The 26354-nt window shown below is 50.3% G+C and overlaps 1 protein-coding gene and 1 pseudogene across 1 annotated transcript in view; both read right to left on the bottom strand.

Annotated features, from left to right (window-relative positions):
- The window catches only part of TMEM132D (transmembrane protein 132D), a 537539-nt gene that overhangs the window by 79049 nt on the left and 432136 nt on the right, over positions 1-26354 (bottom strand). The window contains exon 5 of the mRNA XM_035016814.1: positions 3055-3198. Coding sequence (XP_034872705.1) covers positions 3055-3198 — 144 coding nt within the window. The remainder of the gene's footprint in view (positions 1-3054; positions 3199-26354) is intronic.
- On the bottom strand, positions 11876-11975 carry LOC118018718 (annotated as a pseudogene).

The following is a 26354-nucleotide window of genomic DNA, read 5'->3' as shown; positions in this document are numbered from 1 at the left end:
TGCCTTTTGAAGACCCGGCCTCCCTGGGAAGCATAAGGTAACACGCCTTCAGTGAGAATGCCTCTTCCAGTGGATTTCCTGTGAGGAGGTTTCGATACGGATGGGGCAGAACACACAGGCTTATCCCGCCTCTGGTTGGAAAGGAAGAAAGAGCAAATAAAAGTGAAAAGACTGGAGCTTTAAAGCAGACCATGCCGTCAGAGGCTTTCCAGGAGCCCATTCAGGGGGATGTGGTTCTTCTCCAAGGACCCCTGGGCTTTCTGTCTGAAAGGTGTCTGGAAGACACCGAAGTATTATAAATACCAGGGAGTCTCCCAGCACCTGTGATCCCAGGAGCTGCACAGAGACAGCCGAGTGGGCTGTGGGGTCTGCCTTTCAGGCTGCGTGTCCATCTGTGGGGCTGCAGGTGCATGTGCTCGAGCTCCCATGTTTCTGCAGGTGATTCTGTGAGTCCCGGGATCACTGGAGTCAATCTGGACTCCCTAGGGCATAGCTAGAAGTGTGGACTTCTTTGCTGACTGGTGTTACAGGCCTAGCCCAGACTGCTCTGCACAAAAGGAATCCGTTCCCAGGGACGTCCAGGGAAAGTCCGGCGTGGTCTGGAGGGACTTGGGCTCTCGGGTGCTGTGGTGAGGACATGGCTTCCCCGCAGAGTGGCTCCGGCTTATCTGTCGGTCCCTTTCTGGAGGTGGTACCATCTGGTAACCGCAGGAGGTCTTGTCAAGGGGGGTTAGCAACCAGAACAAAAGGAGGGGGACCCCTTCTTTTATAAGACTTAAAGCCTGACTCTCCAGATGGCGCCTCCGTGGCTGGGATTGGGACCCGGTCTCTCCCGGAGCCAATGACGGCGTCTAGAGGGACACAGTGCTTTGTGGCCACCCTGGGTCACCCAGCCCTCAGAAGCTGGGGTGGACAAGGCACTGTTTATGTCGCACAGATTAAGTGCCAAACATAGAGGAATTTTCTGGAGAAAACATCATTGCTATTAGAAGGAGGGCAAATGGAGGCTGGTGAGAACACGCTCGAACGTCCTTCACAGGAACCTGCAGTCTCTCCTGTTACAAGAACGCGTCTCCCCACCCTCGTTCCCGCCGTCCCCTCGGCCTGCAGTGCGTTTCCATGTTGTGTGTCATCTGGCCGACCGCGGGCAGACCCATCCTCAGTGTCTTGGTGTGAGTATGTCCACAAGAAGGCTTTCGCGATTCAACGACACGCTTTCTCATCTTGATTACTGCACTGTTCACTCATTCATTCACCACACATTTGTTGAGCGGGTACTCTCTGCCCAGGGTTGTAGGTGATGGGGCACAGCGGCGAAGGAAGAGAACCAAACAGCCCTGCCCTCCCAGAGCCTATATCCCCATGAGACAGACAATAAACCAAATAAAATAAAAATATATATGTGAAAATACAGGAATATATATTGCACACATATAACTTACATGAATAAATATAATGGATAAAAACCGAGCGGGGCTGGGGAAGACGGTGGGACAACTTTACCAACACTGCCCAGGACAGGCTGGGGAGAAGGGGAAGCGAGGGACCCCACAGCCCTGCAGGGAAGGGGGTTTGGAGCAGAGGGCCCGGGTGCCTGAACCGTCAGAGGACAGGCAAAGGCTCTGGTGTGGCTGGGACCGAGAGAACGAGCGGGAACGTAACAAGAGTGAGGTCGGAGATCAGGCAGGTGGGCAGGTGGGCAGGACTCAGTGTCCCCGCAATCACTCTGGCTTCTCCTCCGAGACGGGAGGGAATCGTGTGGGCGTTTGCGAGCCGAGGAGGGACAGCGTCAGCCTGACATTTTGATCCCTCTTGCTGCCGCACTGAGAACAGACTACGGGCGAGAGGAGGCCACTGGGAAGCCCACGGGGAGGTCGCTGCCCGGGGCTGGGAGAGAGACAGGAGTGCGGGCTGGGGGCTGGCAGGACGCCCTGGAGGAGGGTCGGGTCCGGGACACGTTTGGAAGGCACTGCCAACAGATTTGCTGGAGGACCGCATGCGCGGGGAGAGAGAGATCAAGGGTGAGCCAAGATACTGGTGTGTGCCCTGGGGAGGCCCAGCCTGCCCTGCACGCCCCGCAGAGGGGATTCTGGAACAGGGGCAAGGGGTGTGTCACGATGCTGGCCTTCCTTCCCACCTCTGCCTTCTCCCCAGCCAACCGCAGGACAGGGGCCGTGCCTCTGACTGTGGTCCTGCCGTCGTGGAGGACCTAACACCTAGTGGGGACTCAGTCGGCGTCTGTCCACTGCTTTCTGGGGGTGGACACGCTCCCTGGAGTTCCCGGCAGGGCAGAGGGCTTAGCAGCTCCCGTCCAGCACCAGCAGAGTGACCGAGCTCGGACTGCTGCTGGGACCCAGAGGGAAGGGGTCGCGCGCACCTCCAACCCTCCCGCCGTCCCCAGGTTCCGAGGAGGCGCCAGGCGGTGGCAGCGTGACAAGGCCGTCCCCCGCTGAGGGCGGTGCTGCAAGGTGCCCGGCCGAGCGCCCCCGCCGACGCTGTCCCCGCACGCCTCGGCTTCGCCTCATCTGTGCATCCCATTATAAGGAGAGAGAAGAGGCCAGGAAAGAAGGGGTCCAGGGAATGTACATGAAGGGCTGCCCCCCACGGCCCCCCAGCTGCAGAGCAGGCCTGGGTTGGCCGGGGGGAGTGGGGACCAGTCTTCTCTTCCTCCCTCGGCCAGGGCTGTCAGTCGCAGGGCGGGTGACTAAGTGCACGCTCGGCCCCCGCACTGACTCTGCACACACTCTCCCCGCTAGGCAAGCCTCCAGGGCACGGCCACACACTCGCCAGACTGCGTCTGGCCCCCCTTCCCGGCCCCTGCAGCCCTCCCCGCCCTTCCCAGGGGCTGGGACGAGGCCCCAGGCACTTGGCAAACACGAAAGGTCAGGAGCATGGCAGACCTGGCTCAGCCTCCCGAGTGGTTCTGCATCCCGATCAGGGGAGGGTCTCGGGACACCAGCGGGGGCACCACCGGGATGGGCTGGGAGGGGCCCCAGGACCCGCAGCGGTCACGGCCACGGACTCCCGGGGCGGGGCCGGGAGGCGTCCACTTGCCTTGATGACGTCTTCGTCGGACGACCGGCACTCCACGGACGTCAGCAGATCTGTCACGGCGCCGTCCTCCTCCACCGACACCACCTTGACCGGAACGGCCACCGTCTTCCCCGTGAGGATGGCGGTGTTCAGGATCTCCGCCTCCTGGAAGACAGACACACCTTGGGGTCACACACCTCCCCCTGTGTGACGGCCTCCCCGCCTCCCCACAAGGGACCCCAGCATCCGCACCGCCCGGACTCAGGAGAACAGGATGGGGAGGAGCGGGAGCAAAATCGTGATTCGTGCTGAGTCTGGCCAGGCTCTCCACCCCCCAGGAGCTGTTCGAGGAGCTTCACACGAGTGGACGTGTTCCTTCCCAGACCAGACCAACAGGCTCAGCACTCTCTCCATTTTGCAGATGGCACAGAGAGGTTGTGTAACTTGCCCGAGGTCACATGGCCTGGCAACGGTGAAGGTGGGATTTGAACCCAGGAAGTCCCGCTGCTGAGTCCATGTGTTACCTATTCCGATCCGTCTGACCTCACACAAAGTGATGCCACCTTCAGCCGTGAGCTGTTGGCCAGAGGAGCAAGCTGCCCTAAAAACAGCTGAGATCAGCATCACCCACGGCCTGTCCGGCATGTAGGATGCACGCGGAGGTGGGGACCCTCACCCTCCGAACTCTGTCGCGCTGGCTGTCGTTCACTTCCTGTCCCTGTTCCAGGCCCTTAGCGGGTCCCGGCCTCTGTGTGCGTCTGGAATATGCCGCTATGGTTCCAGTGACAGGCTTAGCTCCCGACGAGCCAGAGACATGCCACATAGACACACCGCACATGCTCACCCGAACACGCATTTGTCTGCTCAATGCTTCCTCTGTCGCTCAGCTCAAGGTGTCCCCCGGGATGTCCCCACTTGCCCTCGTTATTTGCTTCCAGACCACTCAGAGCCCAGGACACACAAGCACAGAATCTCCTCTGGGGCATCCGACACCATTGCTGTCTTACTTAGAATTATTCAGTTGGCGATCCCTCTCTTCCAGGCTGTAAGCTCCGTGGGGCTGGCCTGCCTTCTGCTCCCCAGTGCCTGGTACAGGGCTAGCCGCAGCGAGCGAGTCATTATCTGCAGGATGTGTGGCTAAGGACTCGACCGAAGCACTGGAACCCACAGGCCTGCCTCCCTGGTCTCCGGCTCTTAGTCCTGCGCATGGACGCAGGGCCTCAGGCTGCATGTCCCAGACACTGAGCGGCGGCCCTCATTCTGCACCTGTCCCCAGCGCACCGCTTCCTTCTTCCGTTCCTCCTACAGGGCCCCGGGAGATCATAGGAGCCCATTTCTCAGATGGAGAAAACTGAGCCCCAAGAACTGGAAGTGGGTCTCATTCCCCTCTGCAGGGACTGTCTCCCCCAGTCACACAAAGATCAAAGTCCCCATATAACCCACAGCCCCTGTACAACTAGCCTCCCGAATTCTTGCCCATGGCATTCTTGCTCAATGCTGTTAACTGCGGGCCAGTGGTGTCCCCGAGAGGGGGGCTGTGTCGGGGTGAACGTGGAGTTTCTTCTGTAGGTCCAACCTTGTCTGGCCTACCCTCGGTGATAGGAAGTGAGACGCCTGGATGGATGCTAGGAGACCCGTCTCTCTTAGGGCCAGGCCTGCACAGATTCTTGCTAATTTGATTTTCATGTGAAGTCGCAAATTCCCATTTAGGAGCATGCCAGAGGAAGGGATGGAAATGTATCATCCTAACATTGCATAACTCTTTTCCTTATGTTAACTTTATATTTCTTACGTAAGATCTTATTTTTCCTTTATAGGACTCGTTCATCTTATAATTAGCTCATTTGGTTTAGATTTGAATGTGCAACTATATATATGCGTTTTTTTTTTATTATTATTTAATTCTGAAAGAAAGTCCGCAGTTTGGAATGTTCCTGAATTTCAAAGACCATGCCTTATACTGTCTCAATATGCAAAAGCTTCTAAATGCCCATTGATTATGTGCTTGTTCCCCGCCGCCCCCCGCCGAGTTCCCAGACTGATGTGCTTTTATTTTGGGCGCAAGCATACTAAAAGAACGAAGGGATGAAGTCAGAATGTGGTGCTACTTCCCGCCGCCTCTGGGGGTGGGGGGGCGGGGGAGAACCTGTGTCTACGTTCCTACTGAAAGGGTAGAGATCCAGGAGAACCATTCACACTGTGGGAAGAAGTGGGAAAACACTGCTTAACTCTCTGGCCCAAACTGGCTCATCTCAAAGGAAAGCACAGAGCAGGAGCATGGCATTATGACTTTGGACACCAGCTTCAGGAAGAGGAAAATGATTTTGCACGTGCCTGGTGGAACAATAAGCAGCATCCAACAATAAAACCCAAAAGGCCTTTAAAGCGCCCATGCATTCAAGGTGGCACAGCGAGGACCAACCCCAGACTCACTGGTGAGCAGGTGCGGTCCAGATGTCGGGGGCGCCTCTGGCCGGACGCATCGCTCTGCCTACAAGACCTCGTGGGGATTGGGGACGGAGTTGTCAGGCCGCCCCTGCCTTCTCTGCACATTCCCGGTTCTTCGACGGCATGAGCCCTCTCTCTGGTGTAGCTCTGCTTTCCCCGGGAGGTGAATGGCGCGTCTCCAGGCGAGAGGTGGTGGGAGGGCCCCGCTTCGCCTTGGTTTGGGTTGAGATGTGACACACAGCTGCGCTGATGATCTGACCCCATCAAACCCCGGAAAGCTCAGCTGCCTTACCGCCATGGGTCGCCCTCATCCCAGCCCCTCAGAGCGAGGAAAGCAAGGCAGGGAGGTCTTGAGAACGCACCGTCTCAGTCCTCACTGGCAGCCCCATGCTCCATGCAGAGAGGACTCCCTGGGTGCCCCACAGCTCCACAGAACTCCAGGCTCTCCAGAGGCCAGGAGGAGGCAAAAAGGGGAGAAGGTGACCATGCTTTGGGGCCTCGTAAGAGGCCACAGATACTCTCCTGGGATTCAGCTCATGATCTATTGTAAGGAAACAATGAGTGTCCTGATTTTGCCCGAGAAATGACAGCTCCCATCTTAGCTTGGATCCCCTCTAGAAACAGAGTCGAGGAAGGGATTCAAGGGCAGGGAGGCCTAGTAGGGGGGGTTCAGGAAGTGTCCGTAGGGGAGTCGGGAAGAGGCAGCCAGGAAGGCGTGCGAGCCTCCACCAGTTACCGCAGTGGGCAGCTGGAGCTGGTCCTGCAGGGACTGAGCCGAGCTGCAAAATACACCATGTGTGTTATATATTTCCATGGGTGGAGATACATTATCACCCATTCCCTTGCAGGGAAATTACCTAAAATACACACCTAAAAATAGTTCCACGGAGGGGCGAGTGAGCTGGGTTATTTATACAGCTCCTCCTGAGAGCCGCTCCCGGGGCCGACCATCCCCGGCACATCCAGCCTGCTGCGTGTGTGGGCAAAGCAAACTCCCCTGCTTTCCAAGGATGCTCCTGACGGACGGTGGTCCAGGGCACTGTGCCGCGCTGGGGTGTAAGGGACGTGCATGGGGCGGAGGATTGAGGAATAAAACTGAGGAATGATGTCTCATCCGGAGGTCTGATGGATTGGAACCAGAATTAGAGGGTTTGTTTGTTTAATTTCCTCATGCCTTCCAGCATCCTGATTTCCTGCTTCATGAACATAGTCACTGATTCACGATCACCCTTCCAAATTAACTTTAAAACGGAGGGGAGGAAGGTGATGGAGGCAGATAAACATCACACTGGGGGCCTTCTAAACCGCACCCAGAGGTTGATCTGTGTGTTAGAGATGGTTTGTCACCCACCTGATGGCCACCTGCCTTTCTGCCCTCCTAGCGAAACCCCAATTTTGTTTGAGGCTGCAAGATGCCCAGCTAAAATTACTGCATTTTGTGGGGGGCTGTCCTTCATTTGTGACAGAGTTCTCGTCCATGAGATATAAATGGAAGTCACTTGGTGAGGCTTCCAAAAAAGTCTGTGAAAAAAGCAGATTCTGAAGGTTCTTTTGTGTTTTCCCTTTCTGTTGCCAAGCACAGATGATCCTGGATTTGGGGCTGTATCTTGTACCCCCACGGTGAAAACATGCGGCTAAAAGCCACGTGGCCCAGCATCACGTTAGGGTCAAGGGCAGAGAATCTGTTGCTGGAGTGCTGGGTGTGAATCCAGCCTCTGACACTGCCCAGTGGGTGACCTCGGATGGCTCACCGGACTCTTGGTGCCTAATTAGCTTCAATGATGGAATGAGGATAACACAGTGCCCACCTCCTGTGTCTGCCTGGGTTTCGGTGAGTCAACAGCGTTGGAGAGTTTATGACAATGGCCGGTGCCTCAGGTGTCGGTGACAGGTGCCCCAGAGTGGACAGCGTCCCCCCAACATCCACGTCCACTCAGAACCTCAGGATGTGACCTCAATCGGGAAGAGGAGCTTTGCAGCTATGATGAGTTAAGTTCAGACGAGGTCGTCCTGGATGAGGGTGGCCCTCCCCTAATGACTGGTGTCTTTATGAGATAAGAAAACACAGACAGAGCCCACCCCCGCCCCCAAAGGTGGCTCTGTGAAGGCATGGGCAGGGATCGGGGTGATGCTCCTGTAAGACGAGGAACATCTAGGATGCCAACAGCCACCGAAGCTGGAAGAGATAAGGAAGGACTCTCCCCAAGAGCCGCCACGTTCGTGGTACTTTCTTACGGTGGCCCCAGGAACCGAGGGAAGGGACCTGGACGCCGGCTGGATGTGTCCCAACACCAATCCTGGACGCTTCCTCCAAACGCCCAGCAGAGGAAACACGGCTAAGATCTTGCTTATTTAAACCTTTCGCCTTCAGATAACCACTGTCCCGTCTGATACGACGCGCCAGCAAGAGGCCCTCCTGTTTCTCGGGTCTTGGGCTGAAACCAGCAAATCAAATAGCTTCTTGTCCCTCAGGAGGGGGGAGAAAACGATTTTTTTGCCTTCACTATGACCGTGGCCCCTTGGGAGATCACGTGCCATTTTCATGCCAGGCTCTGAGCCGGGGCCGCGTGTCGAACTAGATGAGGAAGGTCGGAAGGAGTAACAGCAAGAACGGTATTCACGGCAGCACTGCTCCCTCCTAACAAGAGCGTCCAGGTAGGCTTGGCGCATCCCTCCAGAGGGGGGCAGACAAGGGCAAACGTGCCATTAAACAAACGTGGCCGCGGCCCGCGGCCCCGTCCCTCACCTCCACGCCCAGAGTGTCACACCCCAAACTCCCTGAGAGAGGAAACGGGAAGACGGGCATTCCGAGGGAGGGGAAGTAGAGTTAACTGGCAACTTGCTTTACTTAGATGCACACGAAGGAAGCATTTCTTACAGGGGCCGCTAACCAAGGCATGAGAAAGGGGACAAGTTCGCCCCCAGACAGGACTTCAGGGCAATACTGAGGCAGATCTCCTTATAACATTGTTTATTCTGAGTCCCTGGGGTGGAAGCTTCTGTTTTTGCCTGCCCAACCCCTTCTCCATAACAGCACATCATTATCCTTTGGGGAAGGTTTCCCTTCTCCTTGGGACGGACAGACACAGCAACCCTCTCCCCCCCCGGAAGCCGGGGGGCATCCCCTAGGCCACACGGTCAGCCTCTTGCTCCGCCCCGCCCCCCCATGGGAATTCCATTCGAGGGAAGCGGGCAGGAGCCACAGGTGTTCGGATCTCATTCCCCATCAGCAGCGCCTGGAAACCTGTCATTTCCCTGTTACCTGCATTTCCACGAAGGGCCTGGTTCCTGCCTTTTCTCTGGGCCGTCCGTTCTCTGGGACAGCCCATATTCTTTCACTAAACTCCTTTTTAGAGGGTTAAGTGTTCTCAACACACACACACATACAATAATTATAGTAAGGGAAATTTTGTCAGGTGGCCTCGATCATGGTGCTATTTTCACGGGGGTATAAACTTATCCCCAGACTCACTGAGTTATATGCATTAAACATGCACAGCTTATATATGTCAACCATACCTCAAAAGTAGTTTAAAAAAAAAACAAAACCCAAACTTAACCAGAATCAATGTGTTTAGCTTACAAGGAACCCTAATTAATAAAGATGACCAGGAAGGTGGTCAAACTCTTTGGGTTTCCTTCCAATTCTCATTGAGATGCAGACTTAGTATTTCTGAACAATTATCAACCTCAGTTGGCCAACTTGCAAATTGGATATTGCATTAGTCTGAATCTCCCCGAAAACAGAGCCTGGGACCGGCTGTAGGTGGCGTTAATTTATTTGCAAGCGGTGAGAGGTGGCGGATGAGGAGCGGGAAGGCGGAAAATGCCCACGGGAGGTGGTGGTATCCAGCCTGCAGCAGGGACCCAGGGAGCTAGCGTCTCCAGGGGGCTGGCCTCCCAGAATTGTCCGACTGCAGGCTGGAAGCATGCATTTCCCCGGGGGTGTCAAGGCCACCCCTGGCAGGGCTCCCAGAACGTCAGAGAAGCCCCGGGGGGAAATGTGACTGGAGATGGGCCAGGTCAGGGAGGGGGGGCAGCAGCTCCAACAATGGACTCGGGTGGTTATAAAGTTCTCACATGTCAGGAGAGAACGCCCTCTGATAAAGTCTGGGACAAGTATTGTGCTTACTTCCTAAAAAAGGAACACGCCTTGGCATTCTTGTTTGCATGGAGACCTGTGGCCAGAGTTTACAGTAATTCAAACCGCAGGTTTCAGAAGCAATGCTTCTTCTCTTGTCTGCTTACCTCCCGTAGCAAGACTGTATCAGGCGCTCCACCAGCATCCCACCCGGTCCTCAGGGAATGAAGAACTGACAGGTGTTGCATCGAGGAACCACAGGGACAGGATGCACACCACCTGGGGGGCTACACTGCAAGGCTCTGGGAGCAGGCACGTGCTAGATCTACCTACGATTGGCAACATCATTACTCCCCTCTTGATACCTCTGCAACTTCCCGTATTGCTAATATATTTGTTGTATAGAATATGAGCCCCAATTCTCACATATTTACTCCTTTTGGTTTTGAGAGATTCCGTGTGAGTCAAGGATCTTAGCTGCAGACAACAGAATCCGCTCTTGCTCATTTCAGCAGGAAGGGATTTGCGGAGGACTCGGCATTGTTGACGGGTTGAAGAAGCGGAGTCCGGCTGACCTCCCAAGATCAGGGTCTGGAACTACTCAGTGGGCCTGCCATGGATCGCTGCTTCTGTCCCTGATTAGGAGGCTGGGAAGTCGGGCAGATTGTTTTAGACCCTTTCTGCTGCTCCCCAAACCCCACATACTCCCTCTTCCCCACCCTGGAGAGAAAGCATCACATGGGCACATCTAATTGGCAGAGACGAAATCACAATCCTAATCCCTCAGGGACACTCTGTTCTCTTCCTTCTCTGAATAAAGCAGATTTTTGGAGTTTACTTAGAGAACACGAGATTTACACAGCAAGGGACTGTAAGAACATAGAATACCTTTTGGGCAGCTACAAATTGGAGTTTTCCACAACCTCTATCAACACGACACGCTCTGCTATCTTCCTGGTGTTTAAGTACAAAAAAGACATATTCTGCTAAGTCGATTAATTCTCCGTAATTAAAATTTTATAATATCGGCATCATTTACTCTCTGCTCTTGACCCCACCTCCAACAACACAAAGAAGTAGCACCTTACGATTCTCTGTCCACCGCAGACACAATTCTAGGACATCAAATGTCAACGGGACATAAGATGCAAGAATTCAGTTTTCATATTAAAACGGTATTCCGCGCAGTTAAAGACAGAGGCTCACATCCAGTATAAAAGTGATGTTTTTTCCTCCTGTCAAATGATATCATACTCAAAGCTGATATTTAAACTGGGGTCGGGGGGAATCCTAAAGCACGTGTTATAGCATGACTACTGATCAGTCAGAAGATACGTCCGGCCGATCAGTCCGGATGCTGATGGGTGTGCTGTGTGGGTGGGTTCCAGTTTATGGAAGAGAAAGAAAGGCTCAGAAAAAATATGCCATTTGCACCAACATAGTTTCCAGGCCCCTCGAAGTCAGAGCCATGTGAAGGTCGGTGCTGTCTGTCACTTCTGGGTTGGGGGAATAAAGCTTGGATGCACAATTCCCATTCTTTCTCATCAGCTGCCCTGCTGACTGAGGTTGCATGTTCCAGATGGTGCAGCCACAAGACGGTAGAGCCTCTGCCAGCCGGGTTACCCTGGGTCACGGTACGGAGAAGAGCTTCCTACTGAGCCACAGAGCACATGCAGCAAGAGTAATAAATACGCTTTGTCTTAAGGCAATGAGACTTTTAGAGCTGCTTGTTACTGCACTCTGACCTAATCTAGCCTGACTAATACCTAACACTTCCCCACTTCAGTTTCCAAACAATGAAAATATTCACTAAATTCTGAGTCATATGCCCCATGCCAAAACAGACCACTCAGGTATGAGAAGCCAGCAACATTTCCTCCACGTGCTGCATGGCTGGCCCTCCTTCTCCTGGTTTCTGTTGTAATGAGCTTGCACAGACCCAGCCTAACTCGGTGCGGAAACCGAACATCTCCGCAGCTTCTCTCTTCCTCATTGTGATTTCTCAACCGTGCTTAATTTCCTAAGTCTTTTCAATGCATTTCCCAACAAAGATCAATAACCTGGTGAATACAATAATGACTCGTCATCCTGTCCTTGTCTTTTGCTTGTTTGTTCAAGCTCTGTTATTTCAGCCTGTGCCCCCGGTCAACAGCACACACTTAGTGGATGATGGGCTGCAGTTTCTCACTCATGCCCCATGAAACAGAAGAGCTAGTACAGGACCCCAGAAATACCACATCCGATTAGCCATAATGCTGCATCACTATAAATAGCCTGGGTGCTTCTTTTATTTTACCTTTATTTGTATTTTTTAAAAATATGGAACAAATTGGTGTGTCATCCTAGCACGAAGGCCAGGCTAATCTTCTCTGTGTCGTTCCAATTTTAGTCTCCGCGCTGCTGAAGTGAGCACCTGTGAGCTGCTTTTAGCAAGTGGGGAGCATCAGTCAATTTGGCCTGCACTGCAAATGAATTTAAAACCACTCTGTTTTTGAAGTGCATCAGCCCCTCAGCTTCATGGCTGTGGCATAGTACGGAGAATTACTGCATGTTAGCAGAGATACCAGGTAAAATAAAATTATCCTTCCACCCACAGGGAAGCAGCGAGATGCCACACGGCCGAGCCCACACGAGGCTGGCGACGGCGCATGCCTTCCGCTGGGCAGGCTGTCTCCTGGAAGCCGTTGATAATGAGCCAGATGCATGGTGCTTATTCTTTTCTATGTGAATTAAAAATTTTTATCAAGGTCAAGCAACCTCATTGATAAAATACCACGTATGTGAGAAAGTTTATCATAAAATGCCGCGAAAGGCCATCCTGATCCCCATTCCTTATCCCGATTTTGTTCCCCTCGGGCAACCACTTTTGATTCATCTAACTATTAGGAAGTTATTCTCTGGTTTTCTGGCACGACAGCTGAAATCTCCTGTCTCTCTCTCTCTCTCCTTTCTCAACCAGTATAATTAGATTCCTGTTTTGGTTCCCCCATTGGCTTTATTTATAACTTAAGCACACACACCCCTAATCAGGAGATAATGTGTCGGTTCCTGAGGGGTTGGGTCTGCAGAGGCTCGGACGCTCCTCCCGGGCAGTGGCAGGAGCTCTGGGGGCCCCGGGGACCCACGCCTGCCGTCGAGAATGTGTCCCTTGGGGGGCTCGGCCACAGAAGCTGATCTAGCTTCCACCGGGTTCTCTCCCCGGCAATGCTTGCTCGCGGAACTCGGCCACCAAGGTGCACAGAAGTCCAGACACACGGAGGGGCCAGCGCAGGTGGTCTGGTCCACGGCCACGGCTGAAATCCGGCGCCCACCCCCCAGATGTATCCACAAGGAAGCCTTTGAGGGGACTCCCCGCCCCAGCAGAAGCCCCCGAGCCGAGTCCCGTCGGCTCCCAGAACCCTGGTGCAGCCACACGCATGCAAACCCCCACGCACCATACAAGCCCGCTCCGACTCCCGTCCGTTCTTCCGGCCACCCTGACCTTCCAACGTTTCTCCTTCCTAGTGGATACTTTTATGCTCTTAAGGTTGATAACATCGACACTGCGTCTTGAAATATAATGAAGCCCCCCATGCTTTGTACAAAGGTTGAATCTAGAAGCTGAAAACTGATAATGGATCTCTGATACCCACACAAATGTAGTTCACCGCGGAGCGGTTCCTCAGCCCCCAGGCTACCGATGTTTGGGGCCAGATAATTCCTTGTTATCAGGCTATTGTGCACACTTTATATATTTAGCCGTATCCCCGGACTCAGCCCACTAGATGAGTGGGCCTCCAATAATGGCCTCCTTCCCGCTGTGACAACGGAAAATGTCTCCTCCGGGCTTCGCCAAATGTCCCCTGGCGGGGAGGGGGCGGGCAACCAGAGAACCGGGCTGAATTGTGTCCTAGGACTCCGTCCTAGTTCCTCCTCCTATTTCTGTGTCCAGGCGTTACTGATCACCTCTTCTTCTGCTTTCCCTTTACCAGATTCAGGGCTTGTTTTAATAAATACACGCACCGAAGGATGGGAGAAATTTTTAAAATGCAGAAGCAGGAGGGAAATCCTTGATTTCTATTGAGCACAGGGCATCGTGGGGCCAGAGCCGGCTGGCTGTACGAGGTACATGTACCCTTCGAAACAAAGTATAAATAAATTTCTTACATTGTAGTTTTTTATACCAGTGGAGCTTCCTATTAAAAATGATCCCAAGGTAATAAGCTCAAGGCCCAACTCAAAAGCTACATCTTTCTTAATGCCTCCAGGTGGAAATCATCAGTGTTACTGTTTCTGGTTTAGAGGAGGTATCACCTCCGATGTGGAGGCAGCAGAGTCCAGAGTGAGGAACGCTGGCTCTGAGCCAGACGGCGTGACGTGGAACCCGACTCTCCATACCTACTCGGCCCGCGACTGCAGGCAAACTGGGGACTGCACCGTGTCGGTCTCCACGTCGCTACAATGGGGACTGTAAACACGCCCGAGTCAGCAGCTGCAAGTGAGGACGGCGCATGTGAGGCAGTGGCAGGTGGAAGAACACACGTGTTGGCATCGTGACGACTCTCCACTCCACCTGAGCTCAGGATTTCTCCCAGCCGTGCCTAGCACCCCGGAAGCAGGGGCCGGCAGGGGAGTCCAGCCCGAACAGCACGAGCCCCCGCTGGGCACGGCGAGGTGACCTTGGGCACGTTATGCACCCCCTTGGGGCCAACTTTCCTTGTCTTAAAAGATCTAAATGGCATCTGGTCGGAGCCTGCTCCTGGGTCCCCACAAGGCTCTGGACTCAGGCTGCCTGGGCGCAAACCCCAGCTTTGCTACTCCCCAGTCATGTGACTCTATGAGTTACTTAAACTCTTGTCCGCCGTTTTCCTCATCTGGAAAGCGGGGTTCTGAATAGCATCTTCCTCGGACAGTTGTTGTGAGGGGCAGCGGGTACGCTGCGGCATGCCAAGTGTTCAAGCAGTGCTTGGCATTACCAGTTTTTCAGTGAGGGTGGTTATTATTAGCAGTATCCTAAAACATGCGGCGACTTACAGGAATTCAGTATGTTCTTGGTAAGAGGAAAAAGCAAGGGGGGAGGGGGAAGGAGAGAAGCAGCGAGCAACGGAAGGGGAGAGGCCGGGACACATCACCACCATGCGCTCCCGTGACCCCGGGCTCTGTCCTGGAGGGAGAGCATGGGGGCTGGCAGGAGCCCACACCACCCACGGGGGAGCACCTTACAGCGCTGATAGGAACTTGAGCAGTCAGGGTGTATTCTTCGCCCACAGGATCCCCAAGCATGAGCCAGCCACCTCACATGGTGCTCAACCAAGGAGCGATAACCTGTTTCAACGCTGAAGGAAAAACGGAGGTTTTGAGGCTTAGAGATTGTGTTTTTTGAGCAGTCTGAGGAGTTTTCAAGGGCGATGTGGATTGCATGTTATTCTCACTGGCCGCGTCCACTCCTGGACAAGCCAGGGCTCTGCTGTCCTGGGCACTGAGTTCTGTTCAGTGTCCGGTGCACACAGGGGCTTGCCACAGGATGGATGGATGATGCAGAGAATCATGAGTTCTTGGCCACGTTCATGCCTCATGCAAGTCTCTGGAGGAGCCTATGGGCAGGACCCCAGGGCAATGCAGCTTGGACCTTGAGCTTTTCTGCTCATTTGCACCTTTCTTTTTTTTTTTTTTTAATTCTTATGTTAATCCCCATACATTACATCATTAGTTTTAGATGTAGTGTTCCATGATTCATTGTTTGTGCATAACACCCAGTGCTCCATGCAGAATGTGCCCTCCTCAATACCCACCACCAGGCTAACCCATCCTCCCCGTCCCCAGAACCCTCAGTTTGTTTTTCAGAGTCCATCGTCTCTCATGGTTCGTCTACCCCTCCGATTTCCCCCGCTTCATTCTTCCCCTCCTGCTATCTTCTTCTTTTTTTTTTTTCTTAACATATATTGCATTATTTGTTTCAGAGGTACAGATCTGAGATTCAACAGTCTTGCACAATTCACAGCGCTTACCAGAGCACATACCCTCCCCAGTGTCTATCACCCAGTCACCCCCTCCCTCCCACCCCACCCCCCACTCCAGCAACCCTCAGTTTGATTCCTGCGATTAAGAATTCCTCATATCAGTGAGGTCATATGATACATGTCTTTCTCTTTTTGACTTATTTCACTCAACATAATACCCTCCAGTTCCATCCACGTCGTTGCAAATGGCAAGATCTCATTCCTTTTGACGGCTGCATAATATTCCATTGTATATATTTACCACATCTTCTTTATCCATTCATCTGTCGATGGACATCTTGGCTCTTTCCACAGTTTGGCTATTGGGGACATTGCTGCTATAAACATCGGGGTGCATGTACCCTTTCGGATCCCTACTTTTGTATCTTTGGGGTAAATACCCAGTAGTGCAATTGCTGGGTCATATGGTAGCTCTATTTTCAACTTTTTGAGGAACCTCCATACAGTTTTCCAGAGTGGCTGCACCAGCTTCATTTGCACCTTTCTTATGGGGGTTCGCAGAGCCTCCAGGTAAGGGCACACAGGCATGTCAAGGGATGGGGCAATTCTCATACAGCCTGCTCCTGCCTACACCGCCACCACATCCTGGCCAAGACACGTATCCTGGGACGTGGCATCGAAACTCTGAGTTCATCCATAACCAGGTGAGCCAGGATCGCACGCTCAATCAGAAGGAGGCAACTTTAGCTCTACCGAATATTGCCTTGCAGGAGCACAAACCCAAGTTTGCACGTTTCCTGATTTTTTGAGAGAAGCCAAGAATCGGTATTTTTATGTGAAAGCTCCTGATTTTCACATTTGGCTCACCTTTTGTAAAAATCACCGAGCACTCTGAACAAAACATACTTACAGGGCACGTTGACATATAAGCTCCAGTTGGTGACTTCTATCCTGGTAGATGATAATCACCCCTCACCGTGAGGCCCCTTTTAGATAAAAAGGGTGAGATTTTGAACTCTTGCCTGGTTGCCTGCACTCCCCAGCAAGGCAAATGTTTTCCCAGGACCCCAGTCCATTTCTCCGGGTCACCCCGCGGCCCCCGCTGTCTGGGAACCATGCCTCCTTTATTCTGTGCCACCTGAAGAAATCGGGTACACAAAAGCGCTGCTCAGTTTTGCATAACTAATTTCAAATCTTATTTAGCATCAAGTTTCAGAATTAAGGAGCTAAGTGACAACTGTTTAATTAACTCCTTAAGCTGATTAGAGCACATTACTGAAATCGCCTCCAGGAGGAGCACATAACTGTCGGGGGGGGTCCTCGGGCCAGGCTCCTGCCACTGTTCAAACTCCGTAAGCGGCTAAGCCAATTGGCCAAGCATTCTTGACATCCTCAAGGATGTGGTCAAATAGAGATTTTTATTTACTACACTAACTGCCACAGAAGACTCTAAATGACAAAAATAACATGAGCTTCTTTAGAGATGCTAAGCAAACAGGCTCTACATAAAAAAAAGAAAGAAAGAAAGGAAGAAAGAAAGAAAGAAAGAAAGAAAGAAAGAAAGAAAGAAAGAAAGAAAGAAAGAAAGAAAGAAAGAAAAAGAAAGAAAGAAAGACTCCATTGGTAGTTTCTCAAAAAGCACTTTATGATGTGGATAAATCCCATGTGTTCAGTTGTATGGTATTAAGGAGAGGGGTTTGGATTAACCCTCCGTCCCCACAAAATGGGCTGTCTATCCTCCTCCTGATTAAAAAGACAAAGGCATATTAACGAGTTTAAGACTTTAAGCCAATTTTATCCGTAAGATTAGTGTTTTCAAAGTGGGATTTCCAAGGAAGAGAGGAGACTACAGTACATGCCTGACTTTAAATGTGAGCCTGGGGCTGACGGGACATCATGGCACTGAAGAGAGTGTACAAAATAATGGGGTTTTTTTTGTTCCTTTTTAATCCTTGGCAACAGGACATGTGGAAGAATGTCCCAGACCTTCTCAGCAGGAAGAAAGGCTCAGTGAACAGGCGAACTACCATCATCCTCAATTTTCTAGAAATAAGACAAAAGTTTAACTTTTTTTTTAAAGATTTTATTTATTTGATAGAGAGAGACACAGCGAGAGAGGGAACACAAGCAGCGGGAGTGGGAGAGGGAGAAGCAGGCTTCCCCGCGGAGCAGGGAGCCCGATGCGGGGCTCGATCCCAGGACCCTGGGATCATGACCTGAGCCGAAGGCAGACGCTCAACGACTGAGCCACCCAGGTGCCCCAAAAGTTTAACTTTTGAGTCAAGTTTTAGGGGGATGTGTCCAGTAGGCTGGGCAGGAGTGTGGTGTGACAGCAAAACTTCGGGGCATTGGTTCTGTGTGCTGAAAACTTCAGCTCCTTGCTCAAGGTATGGCCGTTTTTTGGTGTTGTTAATGCTGTATTGGGGGGACAGCTTTATTGAGATTTAATTCACATACCCTACAATTCACCCATTTAAAGTGTGCAATTCATCACTTTTCAATATACTCGAAGATGTGTGCAACCATCGCCACAGTCCACTTTAGACCATTTCTATCACCTTGAAAAGAAGCCCCGTACCCTGTGAGTATTCTCCCCTTCAGAGCACCACCCTGGCCCTGGCCCCAAAGCCAGAGCTGATCTGCGTTCCGTCTCTATGAATTTCCCAGTTGGACATTTCCGAGGGGGTGAATCACGCGATACGCGGTCTTCCGTGACCGGATTCTTTCAAGAGGTATCACGTCATCAGGCTCCAACCATGCTTGCCGTCCGTGTCTGCGGCTTCACTCCTTTTATGGCTGAAGGATGTTCCTCAAGGCAGAGAACTTCAATGTCTTCCATTCTGCAAAGGTCATTTCTTCTGACACCACTCAAATCAGCGCACACTAGGGTTCTGGGAACTGAATCCAGCCCACGGAATGTGTTGCTTGAACTGTACAGATTGAATCCTTTTCAGTTGATCACGATATTTAAAAATTGGGAGATATGCCGACATCTGGATCTCTGGTTTGTCTTGAATCATCGGAACAGGCAATTCTGGTGCCCCATTCGGTGAGCACAGAGTAGTGACTCTTCTCCCTTCCACCATAGTTCACATCTCCTTTGTGCAATGTGGCTGGCCGTGGGAGGCTCTGCATCTGGGATGCCTTGTATGGATGCTTCGAGACTGCCAACCCATGTGTGATCCAACAGTCTGGGATGCAAACATCACCCGATCCCAACAGCTAAAGCGAAAACGTGTAGGAGATGTTAAGGACACAGGACTAAGAATGTGGCTTTATAACTTTCATAACTTTTTGGGTTTTTTTTCAAAGCAGGCTACTGTGCGTGTCAGAAATTATAAATCCAGGGATGCACTGCTTTCCCTGATGAGAAAACTCTGAAAATATTACAAAATGCTGTTGAGTACCCTCAATGAATATCCAAGATTGACAACTGTGGATGTCAATGATGGTTCTTAGGAGAAATTTCACTTCTTCCTTGGCTCCAAAGAGTTGCAGTTCTGTGAAACTCGGCATGAATATTTAATTTATGTCTGTTGATAGAGTCCTCTTGATATCATAGAGTATTTGCTCTTTGAAACGGGGGGTAGTTTTTGCCTGTAGCCTTTAACTAAACGAGCTGTCAGCCCCTTTCTTTATCACTACAGAAAAATGCATGTCAAATTGTCAAAGGCAACAGAATTTTCCGTAGGCTGGGAAGAAGCCTATTGGTTTTATGGTACATGAAACTAAGGAATTAATTCAGTCAGTACAGAAAGGTCATACAAAATTAATAAACATCAAAGGGCTGCTCCAGGACTTCATTTGACTAACTGGGCACCTAAAAGTTGATCTTGTTTGGAACCCCAACCCTCCAGAGGGACTGTAAGTGGTTTTGAGTCCTTTTTTGACCTATAAGCCACAGGGATTCAGCCAGACTTATTGGGGGGGCCTGGAGCCGGGTCTTGATTATCTATGCTAATGAAGATTTAGTGGTGTGGCTAATCCGAAATCGTGTGCAGTCCAAAAGTCATCTGCAGTTTGGCCCTGGAATACATTATGGGCTTTTTCTTTCCTTCACCAGACAACTTCTTAATTGTGTTTTCCTTAGGCTAATGCAGAAATGAATTTGCATGTCTCGAGCCCACACTAATTAGGAATTGTGGGGGGGATGCAATTAAGATTATTCTGGGAGGCCGGGGAAGGTGAGTCTGGGATTTTTAAATGACCACGGCCATCCATGCATTGACTTCAGCCCCATGATGCACTACGGGCCACAGACATGTTTCTTAGATCTCTCCTTCCCTTTCTGGGCAGTGGGGCCGGGGGTGCTACCTGTATGAGGAACAGAATCAGCAATCCTGGCCACTCTCCCAGCTGAAGCCTTAATTGTCCCATCTCCTCTTAGTACCAAGGCCTAGGATTCCATGGTTCTCAGCTGTGGCTGGCTAGGTAGGCAGTCCTCCGTGAAAGACAGAGGAGTACCACGCGTGCTTGACGAAAATGAAAATGACTACAGGCCCTCCTGCACGACGAAGCTCCGTGAACAAGCGCACAGACACCGATCTTACTGTCACCCATTTGAAAATACAGAGAAATGGGTCTATAGCAAAGCACTTCTGTTTTCAGGGGGGCGGTGGTGCCACGTGGCCTTGGAAGACCAAAACCTTGGAGGCGATCTCATCCACTCCTGGGATATCTGTGTTCTGCTCATTGGCTGACTGACGTCTCCCACGAGCTCCCAGCTCAGATATTCCCCTGCCTCCCCAACCTGTCCACTGGGGTGTGCCCAGCCCCCTGGGTCCCAAACAGAACCCTTGATATCCCCCCTCGAATCTCTCCTCTTTCAGAATTGCAAACAGTACTTCGTACCACCTGGCACCTGGCTGGTGCAGCCAGAGCCTCGGGGGTCAGGATTCAGTCTTTAGTCCACACCCGTGTCCTATCCATCAGAGCATCCCTGGAGCACCAGCTCCAATATGTTATGCACACCCAGCCACTTCTTTCCACGCCCATTGCTATCAACTTCACTCGAGCCACCAGGATGCATACCCAGGGTTATGATAAAGCCTTTTAACCACCCATCTTGGTATTTGACTCCATCATCCTTGTCACTCCCAGAAATCACTTTTCGCTATGAATCTACTGCCTGTTTGACCACATCAGGATATAAGCTCCAGAAGGGCAGGGCTGTGGTGTCGCTCCACACCCAGCCCTGAGCACCTCCAGGAGACACCCCGTGAGCTCTGCCTTCAGCGCAGGGCCCATCAAGGGTTCCCTTGTGGGATTTCTTTCAGTCAACTTCCACTTTCTTTTTAAAATTTTTTTATTATGTTCAGTTAGCCAACATTTAGTACATCATTAGTTTTTGATGTAGTGTTCAACGACTCATTATTTGCATATAACACCCAGTGCTCATCACCACACGTGTCCTCCTTAATACCCATCATCTGGTCACTCCATCCCCTCCCCCCCTCCCCTCTGTAGCCCTCAGTTTGTTTCCTGGAGTCCAGAGTCTCTCATGGTTTGTCTCCCTCTCTGATTTCTTCCCATTCAGTTTTCCCTCCCTTCCCTTGTGGTCCTCTGCTCTATTCCTTATGTTCCACATACGAGTGAAACCATATGATAATTGTCTTTCTCTGCTTGACTTATTTCACTTAGCATAATCTCGTCCAGTCCCATCCATGTTGATGCAAAAGTTGGATATTCATCCTTTCTGATGGCTGAGTAATATTCCATTGTATCTATGGACCACATCTTCTTTATCCATTCATCTGTTGAAGGGCATCTCAGCTCTTTCCACAGTTTGGCTACTTCGGACATTGCTGCTATGAACATTGGGGTGCATGTGCCCCTTCTTTTCACTATATCTATGTCTTTGGGGTTAACACCCAGTAGTGCAATTGCTGGGTCATAGGGTGGCTCTATTTTTAACGTCTTGAGGAAACTCCATACTGTTTTCCAAAGTGGCTGTACCAACTTGCATTCCCACCAACAGTATAGGAGGGTTCCCCTTTCTCTGCATCCTCGCCAACATCTGTCATTTCCTGACTTATTAATTTTAGCCATTCTGACTGCTGTGAGGTGCTATCTCATTGAGATTTTGATTTATATTTCCCTGATGGCTAAAGATGATGAAAATTTTTTCATGTGTCTGTTGGCCATTTGGATGTCCTCTTGGAGAAGTGTCTGTTCATGTCTTCCACCCATTTTTTGACTGGGTTATTTGTTTTTTGGGGTGTTGAGTTTGAGAAGTTCTTTATAGATCTTGGATATCAGCCCTTTATCTGAAATGTCATTGGCAAATATCTTCTCCCACTTTCAACAGGTAACTTGCTTAATGGTCATGTTCTCTTCAGTATTTTTTTCCAAGTTGAAAGCTAAATGCATCATTGGTGGATCCTTGTAGATATCTCTAGCTTCCACACTGCCTGAGTAGACTGAAGAACTCTTGTCACATTCATAAAACTTGCAGTGGAAAATGAGCCGCATGTTTAAGGCAACCTACCTTCATCGGATGCCACCTAATGCGGAGCCAGAACATGGGGGAGTGTTGCTTCACTTGCTGGGATCACCGGGTGATCACCACCTTGTGTGGTCATCATTATTTTTTTATTTAATTAAGCTGGACTTTGGCAGGAGTGCTCCCACTGATGTGCAGCCAAGAAAGCACCTGCTGCTGCTGAGTCCAGCTGGTCAGAGCATGGCATTCAGGAGTCCAAGATCATGGGTTTAATCCCTCCCTGGCTGTCGGTTTGCTCAAAATCAGCAGCCTGGGATGGTAACCCTGATTCTGGCCAACAGCTTAATCCTTCCAGGAAAAAAATCACCTTCAGTCAAGCCACCATGATGTGTAGCCAGGGGTGTGAAAAATGTCAGATGCATCAGAGCCAAACCGCTTTGTCTTCCTGAGGTTCTGGCACACCTGAGGTTGGGTCCAGAACAGTGGTTCTTAACCAAGGACACAGGGAGATCTGACAAGATATACCAATGCTGGGGATCTACCTCAAACCAGTTACATCAGGATCTCTGGGGAGTGAGTCCCAGATGTCAGTAATGTTTTATGTCATCACTGGGGATTCTAGCTCCATGATTTCCAAACATAGGGGCCTGCTGGAATCACCTGGGGAGATTAAACAATGCCGATGCTGGCTCTTGCACTGAGATTCTGATTGAACTGGTTCGGGTTGCAGTCTGGACCTTCAGAAACTTAAAATCTCCCGAGGTGATTCTAATAGACAACAAAGTTTGAAATCTGCTGGAAATTACCTTTGCTCACGACGGACGGCCACTTTCCTTAGTGATTCAGAAGCACCCCGCTCCCCCATCCTGTTGGGTCTATAAAACACACGCACACAAGAGCGCGGCCCAAGACAAATGACTCAGCAGACAGGGCAATCAGCAAACTAGTGCCAGGCAAAAGGTTTACTGCTCCATGTTTAAGGAATATTGGAAGGAAGTGATGGCACCATAAAGTAAACAGAGCAAGGGAAGGATACATGCACAGAGTAGAATTCAGGAAGCGTGACGGCTGTGAGCTTTGACTCGCGTGTCGCACGGTGATCTGGTCCCGAGATTCCAAGTGAGACAGGGGCAGGGGCAAGGCCGGACCTCGCAACCCCAGCCCGCCCCCACCCTCTGTCTTGTGCAGTATCATCACCTCCATGGCGACCCCATCGGCGACTACTGCTAGTCCCAGCCTCCAGTGCACAATCCCCCTCATCCGTTCCCCATTAGAACGTCCCCTCCTCAACTGTGTAGCCCTTACGGTGGCAGATTATCTTCTGTTCATGTTTACTTCAAGTTTAATTTGTTAAATTAAATGTGATTATTAAAATGATCGAAAGATAAAAATGATCAGGTCATTAAGTTTACTTGTTTAGGCTTCTAAGCAACCACCTGCTCCAGACGGACGGTAAAACGGACGGGCACGAGGACGTTGTGTGTCTAGCCCACCGCTGCTCCCGTCCCGGGTGCAGCAGGGGTGCGGCACGGGTTCCCCTCCTCCCTGGATGAGGAAGTGGGTGAGTGTGACCGCGGCTGCTAGAAAAAAGGTTCTTTCCTCTCCCGGCGTCATTCGCTTACTACAGCTGGTCATTTGCAAATCTAGGGAGATTTGGAAATGTGAAACCCAAGAAGCGATTATGAAGAGACATAATCAGTCTTGTAAAAAATATTCTTAGAAATGACACGCAGGTAAAGGCTTCCAATCCTTTCTCATTGTGGGCATGGCAGCAACTGCTAAATACCTAATCTTTTCAGACCGGTAGCAACAGAATTTATGTTAATGCCCACTCCGTGTGCTCAAGAACATAAATCTGGGCTTGACTTTGGCTTTCAAAACTTGTACCTTGAAAAATCTACATTTCTCCAAAATCTGCTTTATAGTAATCTGCGGTCTGTTCTCACCTGCCCCAAACACAAAACCGGTATTTCTTTGCTGCTTCTTTTCCAAAATGAAGTACATTTCATGCAATTTCCAATTTTATCTACATCTCTTTAAAATACCATAACCACACAGAATCACAAATCCATAAAGAATGCCAATAGTAACAACTCCTTATGTTAACTGGATAGGTTTTAATAACCGATAGAAATAGAAGTACCAATTTTGTGGGCGAACGTAATGATTTTTATTCACCAAGGCAATCTATGTGGGTGAAATCCATTATCTTAAAAGTATTTTGATAAGGATAAATCCATGTAGAAAGGGCTTATGCTTCTCCCTTGCAATTGTTAAACCCCATTATACATGCCTAATAATTAGATGGCCGAAGAGTCTCATTAGATGTACATTAAATGTGTATTTAAGGCTTATTTGAGACACTTCATTAAGGGTGATATGGTGAGCTTTACTGAATAACTTCAATAAAAATTCTAGTCAAATGAAAACTTGAATTTATGGCCACTCTCTTTCTGTGAGAACAGAGCATTGCACTAAATTCTTGTGTGTGTGTGTTTTTTTTCTCTCTTCTCCTTGAGAGACCAGTCCCCGTTATATTATGTGTTTCCTAACTGCTTTACTTAGGTGAAGTTTCCATAAAGTGAATTCAACCATTTTAAATGTATAATTTGATGGGTTTTAGTAAATGGATACAATTGAACAACTATCACCACAACCCAATTTTAGAGCATCCTATAGCCTCTAAAAAGTTCCTTTGTGCCCCTGTATGGTCAGGCTTCCCTCCTCATTCGAGATGCCCATTTTCCCACCACACCTGTGCATTCCCCGGGGATTTCATATATGAGTCATCAGACAATACATCCTTCCACTTAGCATGACGTTGCTGAGACCAATCTATGTTGTTGTGTGTTTGTTCGTCCTTTTCATTTTTACTGTGAAGTAACATTTCGCTACGTGGATAAATCACAAGTTGTTGATACTTTTACCAGGTGGATACGTACCTGGGCTTTCTCCGTGAACCTTCGGGGCGCGAGCACGGCCCCGCCCACACCTTGACTTCAGATTCCCACCTCTGGAGCTGTGCTCCTGTTTTAGGCCATCCGAGTTTGTGGTCATTTATTACGGCAGCCCAAGGGCACAAATACACTTTGTTTGGAACAACTGTGATTTTAGTCCTCTGGGTCTGGAACCAGATCTCCTGAACATATCCCCCCTCAACACCTTAACAGAATTGGCCTTCTCTTAGTAGGGGAAAGGCAAAAATGGCTCTCAGGTTGCCTCCTGGTCCAAAGAGATGGATGGCCATTTTCTTGCATTAGAGATAAAACCTGCACCTGCTTTACTGTAGAGCATTTGGAAAATACACAGACGCATGAAGAAGTAAACAGAGATATGCGGTAATCCTCTACCCAGACAGAGCCACTGTTAGGATTTTGATTTATATCCTCTAGGACTTCTTCCAGTATGTATGACTATTTGTTTGTTTTATGTATAAAGTGAGTCCCTGGTTTCCTTTTATGTCACCGTGGACCTCTCATCTCTTGTCCTCTAGCTAACGTAAGTTTGCTCTTGGTTTGGGTTCAGTAAGCGGGTCTGCATTTTCCCGAGGGTAGCAGTAATTAGGATGCTCGGGCAGACATTACATCAGAGAGGAGCTGAGGCAGTGGGGTATCATAAATTCTCTGAAACTTTTTGTTGAATGAATAAGAACTTCAGGATTATCCCCAATGAGAATGTATCAACCTAGACAGTACATTGTTCCCAAACTGTAACATCAGATAGCAGGAGAATGAGGCAAGTTAGCAGCCACAGCATGCAGAATAATTTCTTGATTTGTGATTTAAAAAAGTAAAACCCTTGCGATTCTGAGTGTTGAATTCAACCTGCGTCAACATTACCATTTTACAGATATTCCCTCCCCCAGGCTGACCTCTCCAAAGTCCAGGCACTGGGCCTTGTGTATATTTGCACTAACACCCAATTTCTAAGGTACTTACTTCAAAATCAACATACGCATACCCAAGCTCATGATCTTCCCCATACTTGAGTTTTCCAATCTCAGAGAATGACACCACCTTCCATCCAGGTGCTCAGGCCATCAGCCTAGGGAGCTCCCAGACTTTCTTTACTTCCCTATCCAACCATCCATCACTGTGTCCTGTCCATTCAACTTTCTGAACCTCCTTCAAGCCCACCCCAGTCCACAGACACCCTCATCCGAGCTGTAATTTTCTCCATACCCATCACACCCACCCCAGTCCACAGACACCCTCATCCGAGCTGTAATTTTCTCCTGCCTGAGTTGTGACACTACAAAGAACTCCCCCGTTGGTCCACCCACTCCTGAACCCCATTTAATAATCTGTTCACTATACTCCAGCCGGAAGAGCCCTTCCCACTCTTGATACCCCATCCCCTCGCCTTACTCGTCCCTGGACAAAACCCACCCTCAATATTTTCCACAGCCCTT

Source organism: Mirounga leonina, unplaced genomic scaffold (assembly GCF_011800145.1).
Source record: "Mirounga leonina isolate KUSES-001 unplaced genomic scaffold, KU_Mleo_1.0 Mir_171, whole genome shotgun sequence".
NCBI lineage: Eukaryota > Metazoa > Chordata > Mammalia > Carnivora > Phocidae > Mirounga > Mirounga leonina.
This window is presented reverse-complemented; position numbering and strand designations above follow the sequence as displayed.